This window comes from Vanellus vanellus, assembly GCF_965231255.1.
Source record: "Vanellus vanellus genome assembly, contig: HAP1_SCAFFOLD_466, whole genome shotgun sequence".
In the NCBI taxonomy this organism is placed as follows: Eukaryota; Metazoa; Chordata; class Aves; order Charadriiformes; family Charadriidae; genus Vanellus; species Vanellus vanellus.
Window position 1 is genome coordinate 1,927 of NW_028127823.1, and position 21,229 is coordinate 23,155.

The window sequence follows — 21,229 nt, forward strand, 5'->3', positions numbered from 1 at the left end:
ATGTTGTGTTACAGAACAGCTGGTAAAGTCATTTAGCCTAGGTCATGGCTAAAGTTAGAATGGGAGCGTTAAAAGTTGAGGTGGGCTCATCCACTGTGTTCACTTAGCCCTGCACAGGGGTATGGAATCAGCCTCAAAATGAGCAAAGAAATGAGGGGTGTAGGCGTCTCATGTCTGTGTGCCCTGCTTCACTATTTCCCTCTGACTTCAAAGGAGGAAGAAGAGGAAGACAGCAGTCCTGGAGTGTCCTTCTCGCTCTCTTCAGAAGAGTCGGAGATGGAGCCCGAGGAAGAAAGGATCCGTTACAGCCAAAGACTGGTCAGTATTGGCCCTAAACAACCAAATTCTCTTCTTGGTTCTGTTGTAACTGAAGAAGGAAAAGGCTTTTACTGTCAACAGGTTTAAACAACCCAGAAAAGCATTGTGGTGCATTGCTGCAGCCTGTCCAGAGGTATTAGCTCAGCTGGCGGTGGGTTAGATGGCTTTGTGGGTCCTGTTTGTGTCACAAAGTTTGCCCTAATGAAGGGCACTTGGCTACTGAACTCTGGAAGGGTTGGGGTCTGAGTCCAGATAAGATGCTTTGTGAAGCTGCTGGATGGAAATATGAAATGAGTGTTGGTTTAGTTTCTGGCACAGCAGGTTTTCTCCATGTGTTTGTAACAAGCAGAGAAGCTGAAATACTGTGTGTTACCATTATGTCGGCCTGGGCTTGATTTGGGTGTGCTGCGAAATCTGAGAAAACCAGCTTCAGCTTCAAGCTCAGATTTACTTGTGCCTGTGCACGTGTGTTCTCCTGGTGTTTTCTTTTGGAGGGAGCTGTTCCAGAAGACGGGTCATAGTTAGGCCCTGTCAGGAGCTCTGGCGTGTCTGGTATTTGCGCTGCTGTTCAGGGAACTGCACAAAGCCAATGGTCTGAGTTGGGCCCTAACTGTGAACAGTTTGGGAGCAGCTGCTCTGAGAGTCTAAGGTGCTATTCCCAGAGATCCTGGGGATGAGGGAAGCTGCTGTGTCTCTTGCAGGTTGGTTTCACGTGGTTTTGAGGCAGTTGTAAACCCGCTGCGAAGGGCTAGTGTCAGCGATAGCTGAAGCTGTGATGGAGTTCCTCTCCAAGTCACAGCAGTACGTGTAGCCTCACCTTCAAGGTGCTGTCTGTAAGGGTAAATCCTTATCCTTTAATACTCTGAAATCATTTGGTGTGAGGCAGTGTGGCACTCAGCGTTAAGCTTTGCCCTCGAGAGCGAGCAGTTCTTGCTCTTCTGTTGCTGCTGGGTGCCTGGCCATAAAAGGATGCTGGGGAGTTGTAGCCCACATGTGGCTTATAGGTGGCCTAGGGATGAAAATCCTCCAGTGAGGATAGAAACGGTTATTCCAGCACTGGCTTCTGTGGAGAGGAAGATACTGCATAGGCCGTGGTTTGTCCAAACACCTGGTTTACTGAAGGTGTGCTCCTTTTCTGGTGCTGTGTGGTGTCTATTGCATGTTTACTTTTTGCAGAGGATTCTTGCACTAGATGATTTGGTGACAAGCATCTAGGCTTTTATAGTCAGCCGCCTTAGCCCGCTTCGGGAACCTGAAGTGACTCTAAGTTGAAGTGGGTTTTAATATTTTCTCTTTTTTTGAGAGGGTGCTTACAAAGAAAAAAAAAAATGTAATACATCTGTGGGCCCTTCAGAATGGCTTGTTTTTCCCAAGTGCTTCGGTGGATGCTTTAATGTGGCAATGCTGCCAAAAGCAGCAGTCCCACCTCCTCCCTCATCCTGACACACTTGTTCCCACAACTGTGGGATGCAGCTCAAGGTGCTGGTTTGACTGGGGAGTGACCACTTCTGTAGCCAGCAGTCAGGGTGGCAGGATAGCTTCTCTTGGAGGCGATGCTGGCTTCAAATTTTGCTTAAACTACAATCTTAGCTACACTTTGACCAGCTGAAGCAACCCAATATGGTTGGGCAAAGACGAGGCGGATGAAGGGACCCAGTGGCCAGGAACTTAGTGGTTTAGAAATGCTTATAATCTCATAAATAAAAATCGTCAGGGAGAGTTTTTGTCCTAGTGTAGGTGGCCTGCGCTCCCGCAGAACATGCTAAGCTGGATAAATGCTGCACGCTGATGAGCTACATGCTTAAGGGGCTTGGGAAGGCACATGGGCAGCAAGCAGAGGATGCGGCTCACCTAGGCTTCTGTGGCCTCATGCACGTGTTGTCTCTGCTGGCCTGCAGCCGAGAGGAGGAGGTATGACCCCTGTGTGGTAGGTGAGGCTTAGTTCATGCCTCCTGCTTTGCTTTTCCTGGGAACTTCCAGCTTGGTGCACTCTTTTGCTGCATCAGTGAAGCTCCCTTGTTGAAGGACCTTCAAAAAATTTATTTTATTTTATTTCCAAGATGCATGCTTTGAAACGTGGGGAGCTGTTCTCTTAGCTAGTGTTTCTGGCCCTTGCAGAGCAAGGTATCATGGGTGAATTATCCGGGAAGAAAAAAGTGCTGAATATGACTTATTTGAATATCCTACTCCTACGTATGCCTTGGTCTTGGGAGTTGGTTTTAATATGCCTACATTAAAAGTTCTAGGCAGGGAAACAGGTAGTTGGTAGTACAGTATCTTTCTGCTGCTGTAAGACGTGTTTCTTGTTTGTGACTGGGGATCAATGTGGGTGTGACAGCAAAAGAACAACTATATTTTAAAAATATAAAATCCAAGTGTGATAGTAGTCCTACCAGCCAAACAACCTTGACCAGAATAGTTTATAGTGATGAAGGAGCTGAATTAATTGCATGGGGAAGCATGGTTTGATGATACCAGCGGCCTGAGATGGCAAGAGAAGCTTGCAATCTGGTGTGCCAGGGTAATTACACCAACTGCATCTTTCGGTGTGTCACCCTGGCCTTAAAACCAGACTGGCTTCTCTCAGGATGTAGAGGAAGTCTTGAGTGTTTTGTGTTATTTAGTGAACAACACTGCTACCTCCCTCTGGTTCAACAAAAATCTGATCTATGTATGTTTTCTGAATGGATTTGTCGGTATTAGTGAAAGATCCAGGTGTTGAGGAGAAACTCACCTCTGCTTTGGATGTAGTCACGCTCCTACAAGAATTCCCTGCCAGTTCACATATTCCTGTGTAGTATAACGACACTTGGATTAGGTGGGTCGCGCCGCTCTAACTGTGCTTGCTTCCTAGTTCGGGCTCTACGTCTGCGACTCCCAAGATTATAAAGGCCTGGGTGAGTTGGTCTGGACGCAGGGGTGTCGTTGGGAGGATGCCTTGCACCCGTCTGAAACAATTAGGCTGTGGAAGAAGCTGTGTCCCAGCGAGCTCTGGGAGGCTGACACAGGTAGAGGAAGGCAGCCTGCGGACGGCGCTACATGAGCGGGAAGAGTGTGCGCGACAGCAGGTTAAGGGATATCCGTGTTCCTCACCCAGAGGTTCAGCTGGGCCTCCCGGCACCATGAGTAGCGAAGGATGGGACTGGTCAGGCATTGCCCAGTAGTTTTCTACTAAGCCTGCGTAAATGTTTGTGCTCCTCAGCTCTGTAACGAGGCAGTACTTTGGGGACTGGTTCGAGGTGCTGGCTTTATAAGCTGTAGATGCATGTTTTGCAGGCCCTTAATGAAGGAGCTGAAATGCTCTATTGTATCCTGCGGCCTGAGTGACAGTCCAGCCCTGGCACTAACAATGCGATGGTCCCTCTCTGAGACTTGGAAGTCTTCCGCTGACTGTCGCTGGGTGGTCGCACCCAGCCCATGTCACACCAAGCTGTTCAGCTCCCCACGAGGAGGCCAAGGGCACGCTGGCACCTGGAGCTGGAGCCTGGATTTCTTAAAAGCAGGAGGGGCGACATGAGCAGCTCTAGCTATGGACTAAGCTCTGGAGGAAAAGAAGTTGAGTCGGTCTGGTGCTGTGATGCCCAGATACTCTGCCTGGTTCAAGCTGTCCAGCAGTTTCCTCACAGAGCACCTAGTCCGACTTGCACCACTTCAGTGTTCACCAGGATCTCCATGAGGTGATGTGAGAGTCTGAGGAGAAACTGTTGCGTGTTTGTAACTTAATTTTTTGGTGAGGTTAAATCTGTGTCAGGTCATCAGCGGGGAGGGTATCTCCTGGTGGTGCTCAGAAGCTGTTTGGCCAATTGGCCAGTAGATCTCTGGAAACCGCTGTCAGAGGAGCTGTTTGACTCAACGCTTTTCTAAAGATGTGCTTGGTGTGCTCGAGGTGAGGTGTGCCTGCCTCGCTGTCGCAGCGCTGAGTGCATGCGTGGTGCTCTGCTGAGGAAGGATTTCTCTTACTCCGGTGGGAAGTAATTTACACTCTTAACTGCACACAAAGCTGCTATACCTGTCCAGATCTGTGGGAATCTGTGGAGCTGCCGAAGGGTTCCTCAGCGGGACACAGGGCTGGTGCCTGCCTGTCAGTCCTTCTGCCGGGGAGTCATTGAGCATTCCTGGGTGCTGGAAGTGTGGGGAAGTCTCGCCTTCTGTCTGCTCCAGGGCTAATTCTGCCAGGCCTTTGCTGTGAACTAAGACCAGCAAGACTCCATGAATGACAAGGTGGGATGAGCACATCACTGAAGTGCTGCCGTATGCTTTCGGTGACAACAGTCTGGGTGAGGGGTGAAGGGCAGTAGCGTTGATCACTTCAGAATGGCTCAGAGGGAGCATAGCGGGAGGGTGCCATTACTCTAAGGAGAAATCCTGCCTGTTGTGGTCTCTCTGCTGCTGTCAAGTCAGCAGTCTGTATCTCAGGGTGTGGTTCCGAGTTAGGATTGCCGGTGTGGCAGAGCAAGTTTAGGAGGTTCTCTCCCTCCCTCTGTTAGTGCCTCAGGTGCTGATGCCCCTGAGCTGAATGCTGCTTCAGGGAATTGAGGATCATTCCCATGGTGAAAGTTGGCGGGAGGGAGGGGGGCGGGGGGAGCATCTAATCCAAATCGTTGTCCATGCTGGGCTAGCGAGCTAGCTGCCCCTCCAGCAAACCTGACGGGATTGGAGAGGTGGCAGTTGGAGATGGGGAGACAGGGTGGGGTAGGAACCTCTTAAACTGGCTCTGCTGCTGGAGAGAGCCTGCGGTGGAGCTGCACCCTTCCTCGGGGCAGCAGGCGCTCACTGGGGCTCGGGCACAGCTCCTGCTGGAGGTATTGCGGTGCCTGGGCCCCGAGTGACCATCCCTGGCTGGGTACAGTGGCACTCATGTTTTGTTTGTTGGAGGTTTGTTGTGATACCCATGAAGGGAAATGGGCCTGTGGAGGAGGAGACCCACCCCGCCGATCAGTGCTCTGGGTGCTGGAGCATATGGAAGGCGAGGGGGGAGCTGGAGTGTGAAATGCCGTCTCTCCCATTGCTTGGGGCAGTCCATGTCCTGCCTTAGCACTGCCCTGCCCTGCCTTCTGGTCAGATCCTTACCTGAAATTTGAGAGGAGGCTTCTGCTTGCCCCTACCAGCCAAAAGCGGAGGCCTTTCCTGTAAACAGCAGTTAGCAAACTTGTCTTTACATGTTGGTGTCCACGCTATCCCCTGGGCGAGAGTTTGCATGAGCTTTACAGTATATGGAGTCATCAGCTGAGGGATGAAGCTTGGGGAGCGTGGAGGAAAGGGTTTCTCTCGCAGCCGTGTGTACTGTGATGTGGAGTGGCACCAGCACGCTCAGGCGTGTGCTGGCTGTGCCTGAGGGATGGCAAGGCTGGCTCCGACAGGTGCCCAGCGTCACAGCAGCTCTAATCTTGTGACTTCCATGTTGTTCATATCAGTGGTACCAAACCTCTTCTGCAGGACGAGGTGATGTCAAATGCAGGACCGCAACCCGCTGGCCTGGAAGGCCCGTGCATATTGGCGTTCATGTGACACTTGTGACAAAGTTCTAGCCCTTATCCTCACACCGCCGAGGGGATAGATGGCCTCAAAGCTGAGAGAGGGAAGTCAGCAGGGAGCAGGCTGTGTGCTGGCAGGACTGCTCATGTCTGATAAGATAGCGAAGAGGAGAACACAGCTACTTGCTCTCCCTGTGTTGGTCAAGTGGCTGCCCCCACTCGATCTTGAATGGCTCACACTATCCCAACAGTGGGATTCAACCAGTAATACCTTCCCATCAGGTTCTGCCTGACTTCTTGTTTGTATTCCTCGTGATACAGCTCACTACCGGGTAATGATCCCTTGCGGTTTCTGGCATTTGTCATCCTCAGATCTTGATGTGCTTGACAGAGGCCAGTCCTGCTGGATACTGGCTTTTCCAGGGCTGGTCCCATTGACCTGAAACTCGTACTTGTATGCTGGGCTGAGTCTACCAGCGTAGTTCCCGCAGTTCTGAAGTGTGGGATGAGCCATGTGCGCTGGGGTGAGAATCTGGGTAGTTGTATGTTGTCCCCCAATTTGAAATTTGGCACTGGCAATCCCCTTTACCCCGTCAAGCGACGTTCCCTCCTGTTTGTCTGCTCTGTGCCCTGTGTAAGACCCTGTCTGGCCAAATGTCACTGTTCTGCTGGACGCACCTCAATTTCCTAGTCTAGACAGGACCTGTGCAAGTAGGGTAATTAATCTCTCTCACATGCCTCCTCCTCAAACTGAAGACACTACAAATGAGTCATTTCAAATGACCCAGGTGTAATAATTGAGCTCTAAATAATTTAGGGACTGTTCAGATTTGATCTGTGCAGCTCTTTGGTGAAAGCTCGCAGCAACTGAAGGCTGTCCTTGGAAAGCTTTAGAAATCCCCGTGAGCATTCGGATCCTGAGAGATGCAAGAGCGTGCTGGTCCCTGGGAGAACGCATCCCTGAAACCGACTGGGTGATATTCTGTGTCAGCAGAGAGGAACATGGGAGGTAAATACCTCTGCTCGTTTCTTACTGTCCCAAGTCTGGCTGTGCCTTGAGTGTGTCCTGGAAGCTGCAGCGCTGGCTCAGCAAGCAGCCAGACAGTGCAGGAGCGCTTGAAGTTACTTGTGAGTTACCAAACAATACTTGCAAGTTGCTTTTATGTCTCCCGTTAATAAGGAGGAGTAGGTTTTCACAGGGTTATCCCAGCCGGAGGTGACGCTAAAAAGTTAGGAGAGCGGTCCCTGTGCCCCCAGTACTTTTTTTTACTGTTGGCTAATTAGGTCAGGAGCCACCCAGACAGGGGTCTGCAGGTCACTGGCTGGGTTTTGGGGAGAAATGGCACACGTGGTGGTATGCTCAGAAGGCAGAGAAACAAGGTGGTGCTCTAACACTGTCCTCTGAAAATGTGTGAGGGGAAAGCGATTACTTATCTTCAGGCTGAGATGTCTGGTGCTGATGACAGAAGAGTGTTGCTGATTCCAGAGGAAGAAACGATGGGTGAGCTCTGAGTGGGTAGCCTGAGCTCTGGAAAGCTTGATTTGCTGCCGGAGCTAACTTACTAATTCACAGGCTTTCCTACGCAATGCCTGACCTGCTTTTATTTGGGTTGGAGAGGTTAAAGAGAAGTGGAAGAGGTAGAAGGTGAGGAGGAACATGGCATACCACACCGAAGCACTGCGTGTGGTTGTGCGGCTGTGGTAGTGGATAGTGCATCTGCAGTGTGATCCTGTGGCAGGAGCTGGCTCAGGGCACGTACCTGAGTGCTCAGAGAACATGAGTTGTCATAGGTGAGCGGATCTGCCTTACTGGATGTCCTGCCCGTTCTCGGCCCTGGTGGAGAGGGACATGAGAGCAGAGAAGGATCTCACTTGGTTGCCTTGGGCAAAAGAGCCAAGTGGAAGAGCAAACCCTGCGGTAGGATGGCAGGGCCTATAATTAGATATCAAAGATACTAAGCTATCAAAAGCACTGGGAGGCAAGAAGGGTGGGGAGCGCGTATCTCGGGACTGGAAGTGTTGTCTCCAGTCAGCTTGGGGAACTTGGGATCTCAATTAAGTTTGATGTTCTTGGAGTGGGGGTCAGACAGAACAAACCTGTGTCGAGCCCTCCCACTGGGAGGGAGCAGGGGCCAGTGGATAGGCATATGCCTCTGTGTGGAAAATGGGATGTGACCATTTCAGCTGAAGCTAAGAAGCTATCTGTGACTGCACTTGTGCAAATGCATCGTCAAAAAAGCCTGTCAATAAAATCTGAAACTAGCTATCTTCCATCTTGGATGGTCTCCAGCTTGTTGAGCTGCAGACCAAACTGTACTGTACAAGTGCTTGTGCTGGTCCAGGCTTGATTCCTTTCCTGGAGGGTTTAGGGTAGGGTGTCAGCCTCTTGGGGGCTGTAGGGAGCTTTGATGTTCTTCCCTTTCCACAGTGGTCTGAACTCCCTGTGCTGCCCACTTTCAGGTACCCGCAGAACTCCCTTGGTAAGGAGGCTAATGACTCCTGATTTTTGAGGGCCAAGGAGTAGTGAGAGCGTGTTCCTACTGCTCCCTCTCCAACTCACTACCTCTCGGGTCACATCAGTGCTGCCAAGTAGCAGCTCTAGGAGCAAGTGCGCTGGTACCTCCATGTTGCATCTTGGGCAGTCAGGAAATGCTCTGTGCCATGTGTCCCCCACCCAGCTAGAGGTAGCGTGCATGCTAACGGTTGGACCGCACTGGCTAATTTTCACTTGTCCGTGCTCATGTGATGGGGAAATCACAGGCTCCAGGATGGCATAACAAGAATGAGCGTGAGGTGCTGTAGGTCACTGATGCTAGAAAAGCTTTGCTCATACAGCCTGGAGCTTAATCTGGAGAGGCCAGAAGAGACGTGATGAACTTGAAGTTTTCTGTTTGCTGATCCTCCTTGTTTAACTCCCTTTCCCAGCTCCTAGGATCTAGGTGAGGAAGATGCACAGCCGTCTGCAGGTGTTGCTTGCTGGCATTTGAGACGGCTCAGATAAACCTGGTGACAAAGTATAGCCTGTGAATCCACAATGGGGTAGAGGAGACAGATGCATTTGACAGGATTTCTCTCTGTTCTGTGTGTCCATGTTTGTGCGTTTCTGTTGCTGTAGAAACTACTGGTGGTAAACAGTGTGAGGTGGCTGTCCAGGGACTGTGAATCCCTGTGGAAGTCCCAGGAACTTGAACCGGAGGAGGTTTGGGGCTGGGATCTGCCCGAGGTTGCAGGGTGGTAAGCAGAGATAGGTGGTTTATGCAGTAATCTGATGGGGTGGTGCGCTCTCTGTAGTCCTCCCACCCCAGTTGAGTGCTTGGAAGGGTGCAAATCTGGGCAGCATCCTTGCTGCTCGAAGAGCTGAGGTGTGGTTCACACCACTGCGTGTGATGTGCTCCTGTGTGTGAGCGAGCTGGTGGGGGAGAGGACGGGCAATTCTTACTGCTGTCAACCAGGTCGTATTGATGGTGAGCTGGTGAGTAGAGCGGTAAACTTTCCTCCCTACAGTACATTAAACACTGGATGCTTTTTGTCTTTCCCTGGATCTCACGCACTTTAGCTATCGCACCGTACACAGCCAAGAGTTTTAATAAAGCTGTTCCCCTACACCCTTTTATATCAAGGAAGAGGCTCCAGGGTGTGATCATAATCTGTGGTTTTTGTTAGCACTGGTCCCCAGGGTTGGGAACTGACTGCAGAATTATGCTGTCATGTCATAGCCAGTTGTGACAGAGTTTGGGAGAAGAAGTTGCTTGATAAAAGGGACCGGGGGAAGGATCAGGATGTTGCTTGATAGAACTGTTATTTGGAGAAGCAGATCCCAACCAGTGATGCACATTCTCACTACAAGTGAGATATGCAGAGGGGATGGTCCTTTTTGATGTTGCCTCTTACCTTGTCTAACTTTTCATGAGGCGGCAGTAAAAGTCGGAAGGGTGAGAGAGAGAAGAGGGGTGGTGCTGCAGAACTTGGAGAGACAGCCAAGCAAATGCTGGAGGAACAATCACAAAGCATAAGAGCAGAAAAAACTGTATTTAAAAAAAATAAAAAGCTTGTCCTGTGCTGTCCAATCCAAGAATGCCCGGCTTCCCCCTTGCTCTCCCATGTACCCTGGCTCTCAGGAGCTGTAATCTTGGGATCGAGCTGAGGCAGTTGGAAGTGGAAAGGAGAGGGCTGGCAAGGTATGTTCCTTTAGGGTTAGACTGCCTCAGTATCTCTAATTTGCTGTGCTTAAATATTTCCATGTGTCACTGAACTTCTGAGCCCTTTTGCCCCATTTGGAATACGGAAGGGGCAAGTGCTGGGCTTCTTGTGGAGCAAAGGGGGAGGGAGTGCATGCAGTGATGGTGTAACAGTGCAGAGTAAGGAGGAAATATCCTTCCTTGTAGATGGTTTCGCACACTGTGTCCATCCAAATGGCACTGGGTGGTTTTCCTTGTTCATAAGCGTCCTAGGCCCCATAGCCTGCAATTGGGGCAGCGCATCGTTGTTCACTTTAAAGGACAGTGTCAGCTTAGTAGGAATTGCAGTACAAACCCCGAAGTTTCCCATGCTGTTTCTATCCAAGTACTCCTGTGGTCCAGCCTTATTCCGTTTGTGTGATGGGACAGAACTGGCAACAGGTTTCTGCAGAGCTGGGTTGGGATGCTGGGAAGTTTGGAGGGTGAGCTCTTCCCCACTGAAGAATCCGAGCTAGTCCTCTGAACTCCCACTATATTGTGGACGGAGAGGTGCTCTGCCTGTCCCAGCGAGGAGTGAAGTTGTGTGGAGCTGACCTACTAATGCTAGATCAGCTGCACCTCTGTCCCCGAATACTGGTGGCGCTCTCTGTCCCTTGTGCCGGCTCTCTGCCTGATGGTCTGTGCGGGCTCAGCAGCCTGGAGGGAAACGTTTCACTCTTTCCCAAGTGGGAAAATGAATTAAGTGTGTGTAATTTTCAAGCCTGCTTTTTCAGAGAAGTTTGGTCTACTTTGTTTCATTTTGGGGATGCTCTGTTGCCTTCCTGTACAAAGCAGAAGGAGCAGCAGAGCTGGTAATGCTCATCTACCTGTGTGCATAGGACCTGTGCTTGGGACTCCCTGGCAGGGAAAGGGCTTTACACAGCAGGTTGGGTTTTTTTCCTTAGATTTCTTCTGGTTTGGAAGGGGTGAGATTAAAGGGGTTTGCTCAGTCTACTTGAGAAATAATAAGGCTGAACATTAAAGAGTGGCTTTTAACACAATCTGTGTGGCTCAAGAGGATCAGTGTTTGGTCCGGAAAGGTGGCACGGTGGGGGGTTTGATGGTCCTTCATAAACTTCCTCAAGCTCTCATAGAATCCAGGCAGGGTTTGTCCAGGCCCCAGGGCGCTACGGCTGGTGGTGGGTACAGACAGTTGGAGGGTTAGTAGTGCCATAAAAAGGTAGTTGGGGCAGTGGCTGCATGTGAAATATACTGTATGTGACTGGAGCGAGAAGCCGTATCCTTTCCTAGGAGCAGAGTTTCCTTATTGGGACTGTTGCCAGACTTGCCCATCTGTGATCTGATCTAGCACGTTCTTCTGTCTCGTGGTTGTGCTGCTGTGGCTGGTCAGTGTGTGGTTTAGTGGCAGCTGCTGGAGTTCTCCTTGGCCCGTTGGCGCCGTCTCCCCACCTGCCTCTTTCAGCCTTGCTCCAATTCCCCAATTACTCTTTGTGTACATCCAATTTCGTAACCCAAAAGTGCAAACCAAAGCGTTCTCCTGGCTCATTCTGAAACGCTGCCAGCCCCGCTCGTGATAGGAATCCCTCCTGGAGCTGTGAAGCTTGGAAGGGCTCCAGTTCTGCGTAGATTCCTGTTCATTCCTCAGCCTGGTGCTTTGAGTCTGCCTTTGTCCAGAAATGTTCAATGTGGGATACACCAGTTCTGCTCTCCAGGTCTTGAGAGAGACAGGAGACGGTGAGGGACATTTAACCTGGGTTAAGCCTGCTGGGTTCATTCATGGGTTCCTCTTGTGAAACCAAGCAGCAAAAGAGTTAGTTTGGTATGACCATCTTGTCCAGATAGTCATCGTTAGTGAACAGGGCATGCAGAACTGTTAAAATTAGCCACGTCCTAGTTTGTCCTCGTGTTGGGCTGGCCTCCAGGTTTGCCCTGAGATGGATATGGCCACTGGCAGGTTGTCCTGGATCTCTTACTTGGGGCATTATGCCCTTCTCTTCAGGTCCTACTGCGGGACGTCCTTCTAACTGGGGGAGTGGGGAGCCCAGGATGACTTTATTGATCATCTCTGGAGCACTGGCAGTTGTTTGGCAAAGCAAATGGCTCTGCAGAGCCAAAATATTAACAGGATGATCCAGGCCCATCTCTGTAGGACCCTGTGTACCCCAAAGGTCACTGGAGGTGTAGCGGTTTAGTTATTACTTCCCACGCTTGGGAAGAAGAGGAGCTGAGGAGAAACTGAAGTGGTTGAAGGTGGGGAGGCACAGAGGACAGAGCCTGCTGCCTCTCTGCTGGCAGAGAGAAACACACGTAACGTGCTTGTGCGGACCAGAGCTTGGACCCTAGACCAGGAGCTGAAGTGGGAGGTGCAGGCTTGGAAGAGAGGAATATAGAAAGGAAAAGCTCTTGTGCTTGAGGTAAGCAGTAACCTGGCAGACTGCTGATGGAATGTCATAATCTTTGTGCGTTGGTTCTTCACACTGTATCTGCAAATACTTGCAAGGGAGTGTCTTCCCTGTGTACTCGGTTCTGGCGTTGGCACCTGCTCTGCCTTGCCGCTTCCACGTGTGTCCGTCCTTCTGCCACGGGTTGCCTTTGCCTTGTGCCTTCCCAGAGGAACGGGACCCTTTCCCACTGATACAACAGATCTCACGTCACCTTTGAGGGTTGGCTGTTAATTGCCGGCAGATCTCAGTACGGTGTCTTGGAGACTGAATTCTGGACACTGCTGTTTGCCACAGGTACTCGCTCAAGATTAAAACGCCCATCAACAGGTTTGGTTGTTGAAGGCCTGAACTTACCTAGACAAAAGCCATAGTGGTTTCATGTAAAAATACGTGAGAAGTTATATTCATAAACTGAGGAGAGTTGAGCTTGTTGGTTTATTTGGATGCATTTCAGTGAAGTAAACCTACAAAGGGATGGGTGGCTAGGAGGCAGCCGGTGAGGAAGCTCAGTGGTGAATAAGAGAGATCCGCTGGTAAGTCACACTGCTCTGTGCGTATGCTGGGACCAGGTAGATGTTACAATCCCTGCGGCGAGGGGAGTTTGGAGGGAGGGAGTTCGGAAACGGGAGTGAAATTCTGCATGCTCCATGTCAACATCTTTCATCTAGAGGAATAAGGGAGGGTTGTGGGAGGCTTCAAACCAGCCAAGCTGCTCTGGAAACACAGCAGACAAAAGGGGAGGAAGCACAGGGAGAGGAAAATTGAGGGGTGCTCTGGTCTCCTGAAGTGGAAGGAACTGTGGCGTAGCAGGAGGAGGCTTCCTGGAGACTGGGAGATGAAGATGCTGGGACATCAGGGAGGGAATGGCAGCAGACAGGACAGGAAGTGACTAAAATACTGTGATGTTTGTCGGTTTTGCTGTGTAAATATGTGAGGCCATTTCAGCGAAAGGACGGCTTGTTCTTTTTTCAAATGTGACCTTGTACTCGTTCTTCTCTCAAAAAAATAAAAAAAAAAAAACACAGGAGAGTAGTCTTCTGGTTCTCTTCAGTTGACTGTCAGTTCCTTTGCTGTTAGAGGTAGCTGTGCTCCATCAAGGCAGCGCTTGCTGATGAAGAGAGGTGTCCAAGGACGGGGTTTTGAAGAATATCACTGTGGAGCTGCATGAGGCACTTCCCCTGGCATCCCTGGGAGAAGGAGAATGCAGGTGAAGGGATCAGGATAGAAGGGATAGCACTGGAGCTGTCTGCAGGATTAATATTCATGCTTCCTATTTCCTACATTAAGTGAGTGGTACCCAAGAGGGCCAGAAAGAAATAGTGAAGGACAGCTATCGTAGATGAGAATTGGTGGCTGTCTGGTGTTGTAGGATGAATAAACTGCCTTTATCTTGACCCTGCCTGACACAGAGAAGGGCTTTGGACTGCTTGTCTGTTCTTCCTTAGTAAAACTCTCATCAGGATGAAAAATGCCCGAATCCGAACACAGATCACAAAGCTGGGAAAAAAAAGAAGCAATATTTAAATGCCACTGCTTAATGCTGAACACTGAGGTTGTCCAACAGAGATATATATGTAATGTGCCTGACTCTTAGCCCTGGGGCTGAGCTTCGTCTGGGACATTCTCATGGATGACAGCCCACTGATCTCCTTTTTGGAAGTCGTGCGTCCCTGCTTGAACCAACAGTTGACACTGGAAAAACTCCTGGTAGTGGAGCCAGGGAAGAAGCGGTCTTAGTCTAAGATCTGAGGTCTGTGACTCACTGGTGTGCTCTGGTGAGGCCCGCCTGGATGAGATTCCACCAAGAAGCAGAAAGAGGAGTTGGGAGGGCTGTAACAATTTTCTGGGCAGGGGTACTCAGCCAAGATCCAGCCCTGGTGTGGGCTGTGGGACAAAGCTAAGCGCCTGCTCCTCCCGAAGAGATCAAACTTTCTGCTGTAGGAAGGATTTGCGCAGCTCTCACAAAGTGTGTGCTAGTGGAAAGGTGAGATTGGCATTAGCATGTCACGGCTTCACATGTCTCTTGCCCTTTGTGGGTATCACCTGTAGCCAGTTAATTAACCATCTAGCAATTCCCTGCGTGGCAGGTGAGGATCAAGGCACATCAGAGAAGAAGGGGGTCTTGGAGTGTCCCTACACAAGCCTTAGGCTGGTACACTGCCCGCGTCTATCCTAGTATGGAGACCCAATTTTGAGAGTTAGGGAGCAGTGGTTTGTACAAGTGCCATGAGGAAGCTGCAGACTCCAGGAGGGGAAAACTCTGCTGCAGAGATTTGCCCCAAGTCCCAGCAGATGCTGCCTCTCCCAAAATGCACGCTTGGAAGCGCAGAAGCCTTTCCTCCCTCCTGTCTGCTCTGCACGCACTGAAATGTTGTTTTTCCCCACCCTCCCAAGACAACAATGGCATGAAAGCGCTGTGGCCCTGGCCGAGTACGCAAGAGGCGTTGTATAACTGATGGGAGCTATTTGTATTGTGGCAGCGCTTTTGGGTCCTCAGCCGTGACTGGGATCCTATTCTCCTACATTCTGTGCAAATTAGGAGGCCAGACTCTTCCCTGCCCACAGGAACACACAAAGCTTATCTGGCTGGGAGTGTAGAACGGGTTTTGTAGATGATGCTGTGCTGATGACAAGAGCGTTAGACTTTGGAATTTGTTTGGCTGGAAGAGATGACCCTTTCCTTCCACATTCGGCATCCCCATTTCCCCACTATAAAGGGGTTAGAGTTTAAGCTGCTTCTGCGTATTTCCTCATGTTTGCACCTTTGTGCAAATCTAGCTGGAGTAAGGTGAAGTTTGTGTTGCTGCTGTTTTGTGTAATGCAAGTTTGTGGCAGGTTGGGCTGGTGGAGTGGCATCCTCTGAAACACGCTGTATTTCTTCGGTCATAAAGCCTCCAACTTTGTTAGTGAGCGACCAGATCATTTGCTGCACGTTCACATAGGGTGGGAGTGGGATCTATCCTCAACACTGTAATTTGTGCTCAGGATTAACCAACACAAAGCGGTCTTGTGGTCCAAATGCCAAACTGGAGTGACCGAGCACTGGAGCTAGAGCTGCACAGGCAGCAGCAGTGACAGGCTATGGGAAGGGAGCGGTGGATGGGTAAGGGAGCTCCTCTGCATAGCATCTCTGGCAGTTTATCCCTGGCTCAGCCTGCGTTGTTCAGTCCTGGTGGGACTGTACCCCCAGCACACCCACCTATAGCACCAGTGGGATCTGGATCAGGCCTGGCCATGTGGTCGCAATTCTGTTAAATTAGCTGGCCTACACAATCCAGAGCCCGTGCTGGCTTGGTGCCACTTCCAGAAGGACAGACAATGCCTGATGTGGCATGCAGTCTAGCAGGGTGGTAACTGTGTCCACTCAAGAAGGAAATCTTAAAGGGAGCTGTCAGACTGACCTTGCGCTGGCTGAGTCCTCAGCTGGGTGGCTGCAGCCATCGTGGTCCGAGGAGAGCTCCCAGGGATGCTTTTTCAGCCGTGCTGTAGTTATACTTCAACCATGTTAAACTTCTGTGTGTCGCCCTGTCTCTCCTGTCCTGGCAGTAGCTGTAGAAGACTGCCTAGGAGCAAGCCAGCTAATGCCATCTGACGTTCCACTGGGATAAAGGAAATCTAAGCACATCAGCCAGACACCAGCATCTCCGTGAGGTGATGGCAGAGAAGGGTTTTTCCCAGTATGTCGGTTATCTACTGGCGCAGTGCTGCTACCTGCTGCTACCTGGTTTTTCAGGCTGCTGGTGTCCTTGAGCAAGTGCTGTCAGCTGGTTTGTGCTGCTCTTTACTATGAGGGATGTCTGCTTGAAACGGGGCTGCAGCCGCTCATCGCGCCTGTGACTGGAGCTGTGTTCCAGCCTGGGTCTCCCGAGGTGAGAGGTTCATGGTCAAATGGGACACTCCTGAGTTTCAGCCCAGTGCAGTAACCCCTGTTGTTTACCTTAACTAGGAGCCCTGAAATAGCATTTATACTTCTAGCCTGGGAGCCAAATGTAAAGTTAAGAGACTAGTTTTGGGTCTAGCCGCCTCTTGCCAGCTTTTAGAATGCCAAACCTTTTTCATCTCGCAAGGTTTTGTACCCAGCAGAGGCAAGAGCTGCTTTTCCCAAAACTTGCCAACTCCAAGTGAGTGGAGTAAGGGAGCAGGTCAAAATGCAGACCGCAGCCTGGTCCTGCAGTGTGCCACCACCCACCTGATTCCAAAGTGGGTGAAACCTTCGGACTATAGGGCCGAGCATCCTCTGCTTTGTTATGCACATCCCCTAATCAACTTAACGACCAAGATCTGCCTGCTGGCGCCAGTAGTCCTGGGCCTTGTTTCCTAGGCTTACCTGGGAACAGGGTTAAGTGAAAAGCTAGTCATGCTGGGAGGTTATTAGTGTGCTTACCTGGACTAGGTGTGCCTTGAACTTCCCTGCTGTGATTTAATAAGTAATAAGATACCCGCAAAATAATCTTAAAGTCTCCTTTAGCTGCTGTCCTTATAACAGAGCCGTCAAAGGTGTCCCAGCAGGAACTGCAACAGGCGGCTGATGTCTGAGGGCATCACGGGGCAGGATTTGAGACATGTTTCAGCTGGCCAGGGCCTGCACAGCTAAGGGTCCAGGCAAGCCCAAGGAAGCACCGTGACCCTCGGCTTTGTTCTCTGAAAGCACAGGAACATCAAGGGGAAGCTACAGCTCGGGTTTCCTTGGCCTTTTTGCCCATATCACCTAAGCCTTCTGCACTCTTCAGGGCAGAAGTGATTTGAAAGGGTTCTGAGATGGGAATTGTGGTTGTCCAGTAAATGGGGCTGTTTGGGCTCCGGAGGAGGTGAGGAATGGTCTATAGGTGTACATGGAGCTGGGGTCAGCTAGGCCACTTTTTTTTTTCTGTTGGACTTGTATGCTGGCCTGCCAGGAAAGCCCTGTGTTTGCATCCTGCCTGGCAGAGCTCTGAGTGTGTTTTGTCAGGGCTCTCTCTCCCTGGCTTGGACAAACGCAGCAGCGAACGGTGCTTTCTGAAGCAGGTACTGAACTGGGCCAATTGGTGATGGGAAGAAGAGCTCTCAGTGCTCTGACACCCAGAGATGAGCACCTCGCTGCTGTCTGTGCGTGCTGTGCTGCCTGTGGGAGTTCAGGGAGGTCTCCCATGGGTTAACAGGAGCTGAGACCTATGGGAGCTGGTTGTGCCCCAAAGGTGGGGCCAGCATGGCTCCGCCTGCCCATTCGGAGAGCCCAAAGCACCCAGACAGGTCTTCAGCTAACAGCAGACATACCTGCTCCATTCTTTCTCTCTATGGGCATCTTGCGGTGTGGCCATGCCAGGGCCAGCCAGCTCCATCCCTCCCAGGCAGCTCTTTTGGACTGTTTCAGACCACCAGCACTGAGGTGAGACACATGGGGAAAGGGTTGTGGGTGGAGGGAGAGACTCCATTCCTCCCAGGACCTGAAAGCGTGGCCGGGCCCCAGTTAGCTGTTGGCTTTCAGCAGAAGTGCAGGATGCCGGGGCGATGCTCTCAGAAGCCTGGGATGTGTTCCTGCCTGGGGAAGTTGTGTTTGAAATGGGCCTTTCCCGAAACGCTTGGGATTTTCAACAAAAGCATGAGGATGTCTCTTGTGTGTCCCTAAATCCTGTACAGGGCAGGTCCCCTCTCCCCTGTGCTGTGCCGTCATTTTAAAACTGAGCACCATGTGCTGTTAACTAATTTAGTGATTTTTAAGGGAAAGCACTCTATAAGGTGTGCCCGCCCTCTGAGATAACGCAGCCAGGTACTTTTCTCCCAGTAATACCTCCACATCTCTAACTTCAAGGTCTGGTGACTCAAAAGAGTCAGTCTCGGTTTAGAGGCAGAGTGACGGAGGGTTTGGGAGTTTGAGCCCCTGGATTTGTGCTGGGAGCAGTAGGACACGTGGCCCCACAGCTCTTCCCAGCTGGTGCGTTGTGCCAGTCCAGCCCTGGCAGTGGGAAATTCAGAGTCCCCCAGGAATACGCCGCTTGGCTTCTGCGGGTGGCACCTCTTTTTGTTGTCTTTTTCTTTTTAAAAAGAAAATCGTTATGCATTTATACAAGTGTGTCCGTAACAACCTGTAAGTAAAATTAGTTTTGTCTTTGTATTGTTAAAAACAGTGAAAGAAAGTACTCCTGTTTGCTTATCCCTGTGTCGTGGGTGGCTTAAGACAAAGGACTGCAAACACGCAGCCCTTTTCCAGAGCGTTTAATCATCGGGGCCCTTGGAGAATGTTGGTTTCAGGGCTCTTTCTGAGATGCCCCGTTCAGGAGCAGCCTGTTATTCCTGTCTTGCAGATGAGGAGTTTGTGCCCCTATTGTGTTCAGGGTTGGGTTTTTTTGGGGGGAGGGGGGGGGAATTTGGAAAACTAAGCAAAGTTAATGAGGTGTTAACAGCGGGGAGAGGGAAGCTTCTCTGCCTACTTGGGAATGGATCAACCTTCTTGAAAGTATGAGGCTAAACTTAAATGTTACAGGGAGCTGGAAAAAAAGGCCCTTTTCGAAAAGAGTGTCCCCACATGCTCTTGCACTGGTTGAACTAATTAGTTTAAAAAGTCGCTTTAAAGCAGTGCGTCTGTATGAGGGAGTCCTTTCTTTTGCATAGGCGCTGTTTAAATAGATAAGGCCAAAAAGAAGAGAGGGACAAGCCGAGCAATGTAGCGATCAGACTGATGGATGGCTAATACCAGGCTGTAACTCGCCAGAAAATATCCCGGGTGTGTTTTAATTCAGCTTTGTAGTGTGTGATGGGCGGGGGGAGCAGCAGGCCAGGGGTTAAGGGGAAGGTGAGTGAGGCCAGGCAGGGCTGGGGCTGACTGCTGGGGTAAAATAAACGCTCGCCCACGCAAGGGCTTTCACCATCACAGCACGGTGGGTTTGTATCTCCTGGCTCCGGAAACTTCATGTGGTCAGAGCAAGCCCTGCCTTAGCCCTGGCTGGTTGGGTGAGGAAGACAGAAGGCAGTGAAGAGTGGCTTTGGCTGAAGTTCGAATCGGTGCTGAATGCCCAGGAGGAGATCTGCTCCTCGCTGGGAGCACAGGGAGGGGAACCCGAGACGTGTGCCCTCACTTGGGAAAGGGCACTCTTGCTTTTTCCAGGAGACCCTAAAAGAAGGAAGAAATGAGCTATCGAACTCGCAGGGGGTCACGCAGGGACTCCGATGCGCAGACGTGTACGCCAGTCACCTCACCGTGGTGCATTTCAGCATCACGGTCCGTGGCTGGGACCGGTCTTGTTCCTGGGGGTGTGATCCTTCTACCAGTGCTGCGATGCCGCTGTGCCTCCCCGCTGCAGGCAGGTGCCAGCTTCCAGGCCCAGATGTGACCAGTAGCTGCTCCGTCCTTCCCTGGCTGGTTGCTGGCACAACAATTGGTTTGACTGCTTTATGATGGGAGCATCCCTAATTGGGGGAAGTCAGCTTGGCTAATTCAGACCAGGTTGACTTTTATCTGAGGGGATTTAGGGAGCGTTCCCACGAACGGCTCTGCCAGAGCACGGCCGGTCTCTGGAGGGGTGGCTAACAGCTGGGGACAGTAATTTCTTCCAGATCCAGCAATGCTAGAAGAGGATGTCTGTCAGGAATCACAGTACAGATGTACTTATGAGACCCTCTAAGAAAAGGGTTACTTCCCCCCTGCTACTCTCCCACACACAAACAAGGGAATAAATCAACTTTTGTGTACAAGCATAGCCAAAGATGAAAACTTGAGAACTGTCTTCAGCAAAAAACCCTTCTTTTATCACTTGGTGTTCTGGCAGGGACTTAAATTCGCAAGTGCCTTTACCTCCAGCACAGTGAAATACTGATCCACCTGTAAAAAATGGGAAACTGATTCTTTTTCCTTTGCCCCAGTTATACTGAACTATCTCCCCTTCTCCCATGTTTCTGTGTTAGCACTCACTAAGAGTGAATTATCTGTCTCCTGTACAGTGTAACTTGCACAAATCTGTTGGTTGTAGGAGGAGCAAATCTGATGTTTCAGTGGTGTGTTTTGGATCCAGGACAGACATTGCCTAAATCGTTCTTTTCTGGCATGTCTTTCTTGACAATTGGTACCAACAGTGCTTTTTTTGAACAAGAGACCTGGTGGCTAATATAATCAGTAATACAGGCTCTGTTGTCTCTGGGAGTAGAAGTGTGTAGGCTTCCCAGGGAACGCCTGCTCCCTCGGAGGCCCTGGCTGAGCTGTGCTAGGTTGAGATGAGGCTCTGGGAAGTGAGCTGGTTGTTCCTCCCGGGCTATAACTCTTACTTTCCTGGTCTGTTCTCTCCCCAGCGTGGCACGATGAGGCGGCGTTATGAGGATGATGGCATCTCCGATGATGAAATTGAAGGGAAGAGGACGTTTGACCTTGAGGAAAAGCTGTCCACCAACAAGTTTAACTCCACCTTTGTGGTCTTCATGGAAGGCAAAGGTTTGTGTTGGGACTGCTGTGCTGCATCTGTGTGCTACTGCTGTCAGTAGGTATGAAGCTGCTGTGGCTGGCCGCTTCTCCAGTGAGGCATGGTGTGTGAGATGACCGTTCCCCAAGCCTTTCGTAGAAAGCTAACAGCAATCACAGTTGGATGTGCTCTTGTGCATCTGACTACACCCAAAGCCTCCCCGACCGCCAACTTGAGGGGCGGTTACAAGGCAATTGAAATGAAATTCAAGGATTAATAAAATCCTTTCCCGCTGTCCTGCATTTTGCTGCCTCTTGCTTTCCATCCTTCTGTAAAGTTGGGAAAACTCTGCTGCTCATACCAGTTCCATGCTTTCCTCTGCTGTAAACCAGTTTACTCGCATAACCCAAGCAGTGCAGAGTGGGCAGGAGATGTTTCTGCCTGTTGCC

The 21,229-nt window shown here is 50.7% G+C and overlaps 1 protein-coding gene across 1 annotated transcript in view; it reads left to right on the forward strand.

Annotated features, from left to right (window-relative positions):
• Positions 1-204: 204 nt before the first annotated feature.
• Positions 205-21,229, forward strand: part of LOC309684940 (lysine-specific demethylase 2A) — a 50,791-nt gene continuing 29,766 nt past the window's right edge. Inside the window, exons 1-2 of the mRNA XM_082500776.1 lie at positions 205-318; positions 20,674-20,812. Of these exons, the coding sequence (XP_082356902.1) occupies positions 277-318; positions 20,674-20,812 (181 nt within the window). The 5' untranslated portion in view covers positions 205-276. The remainder of the gene's footprint in view (positions 319-20,673; positions 20,813-21,229) is intronic.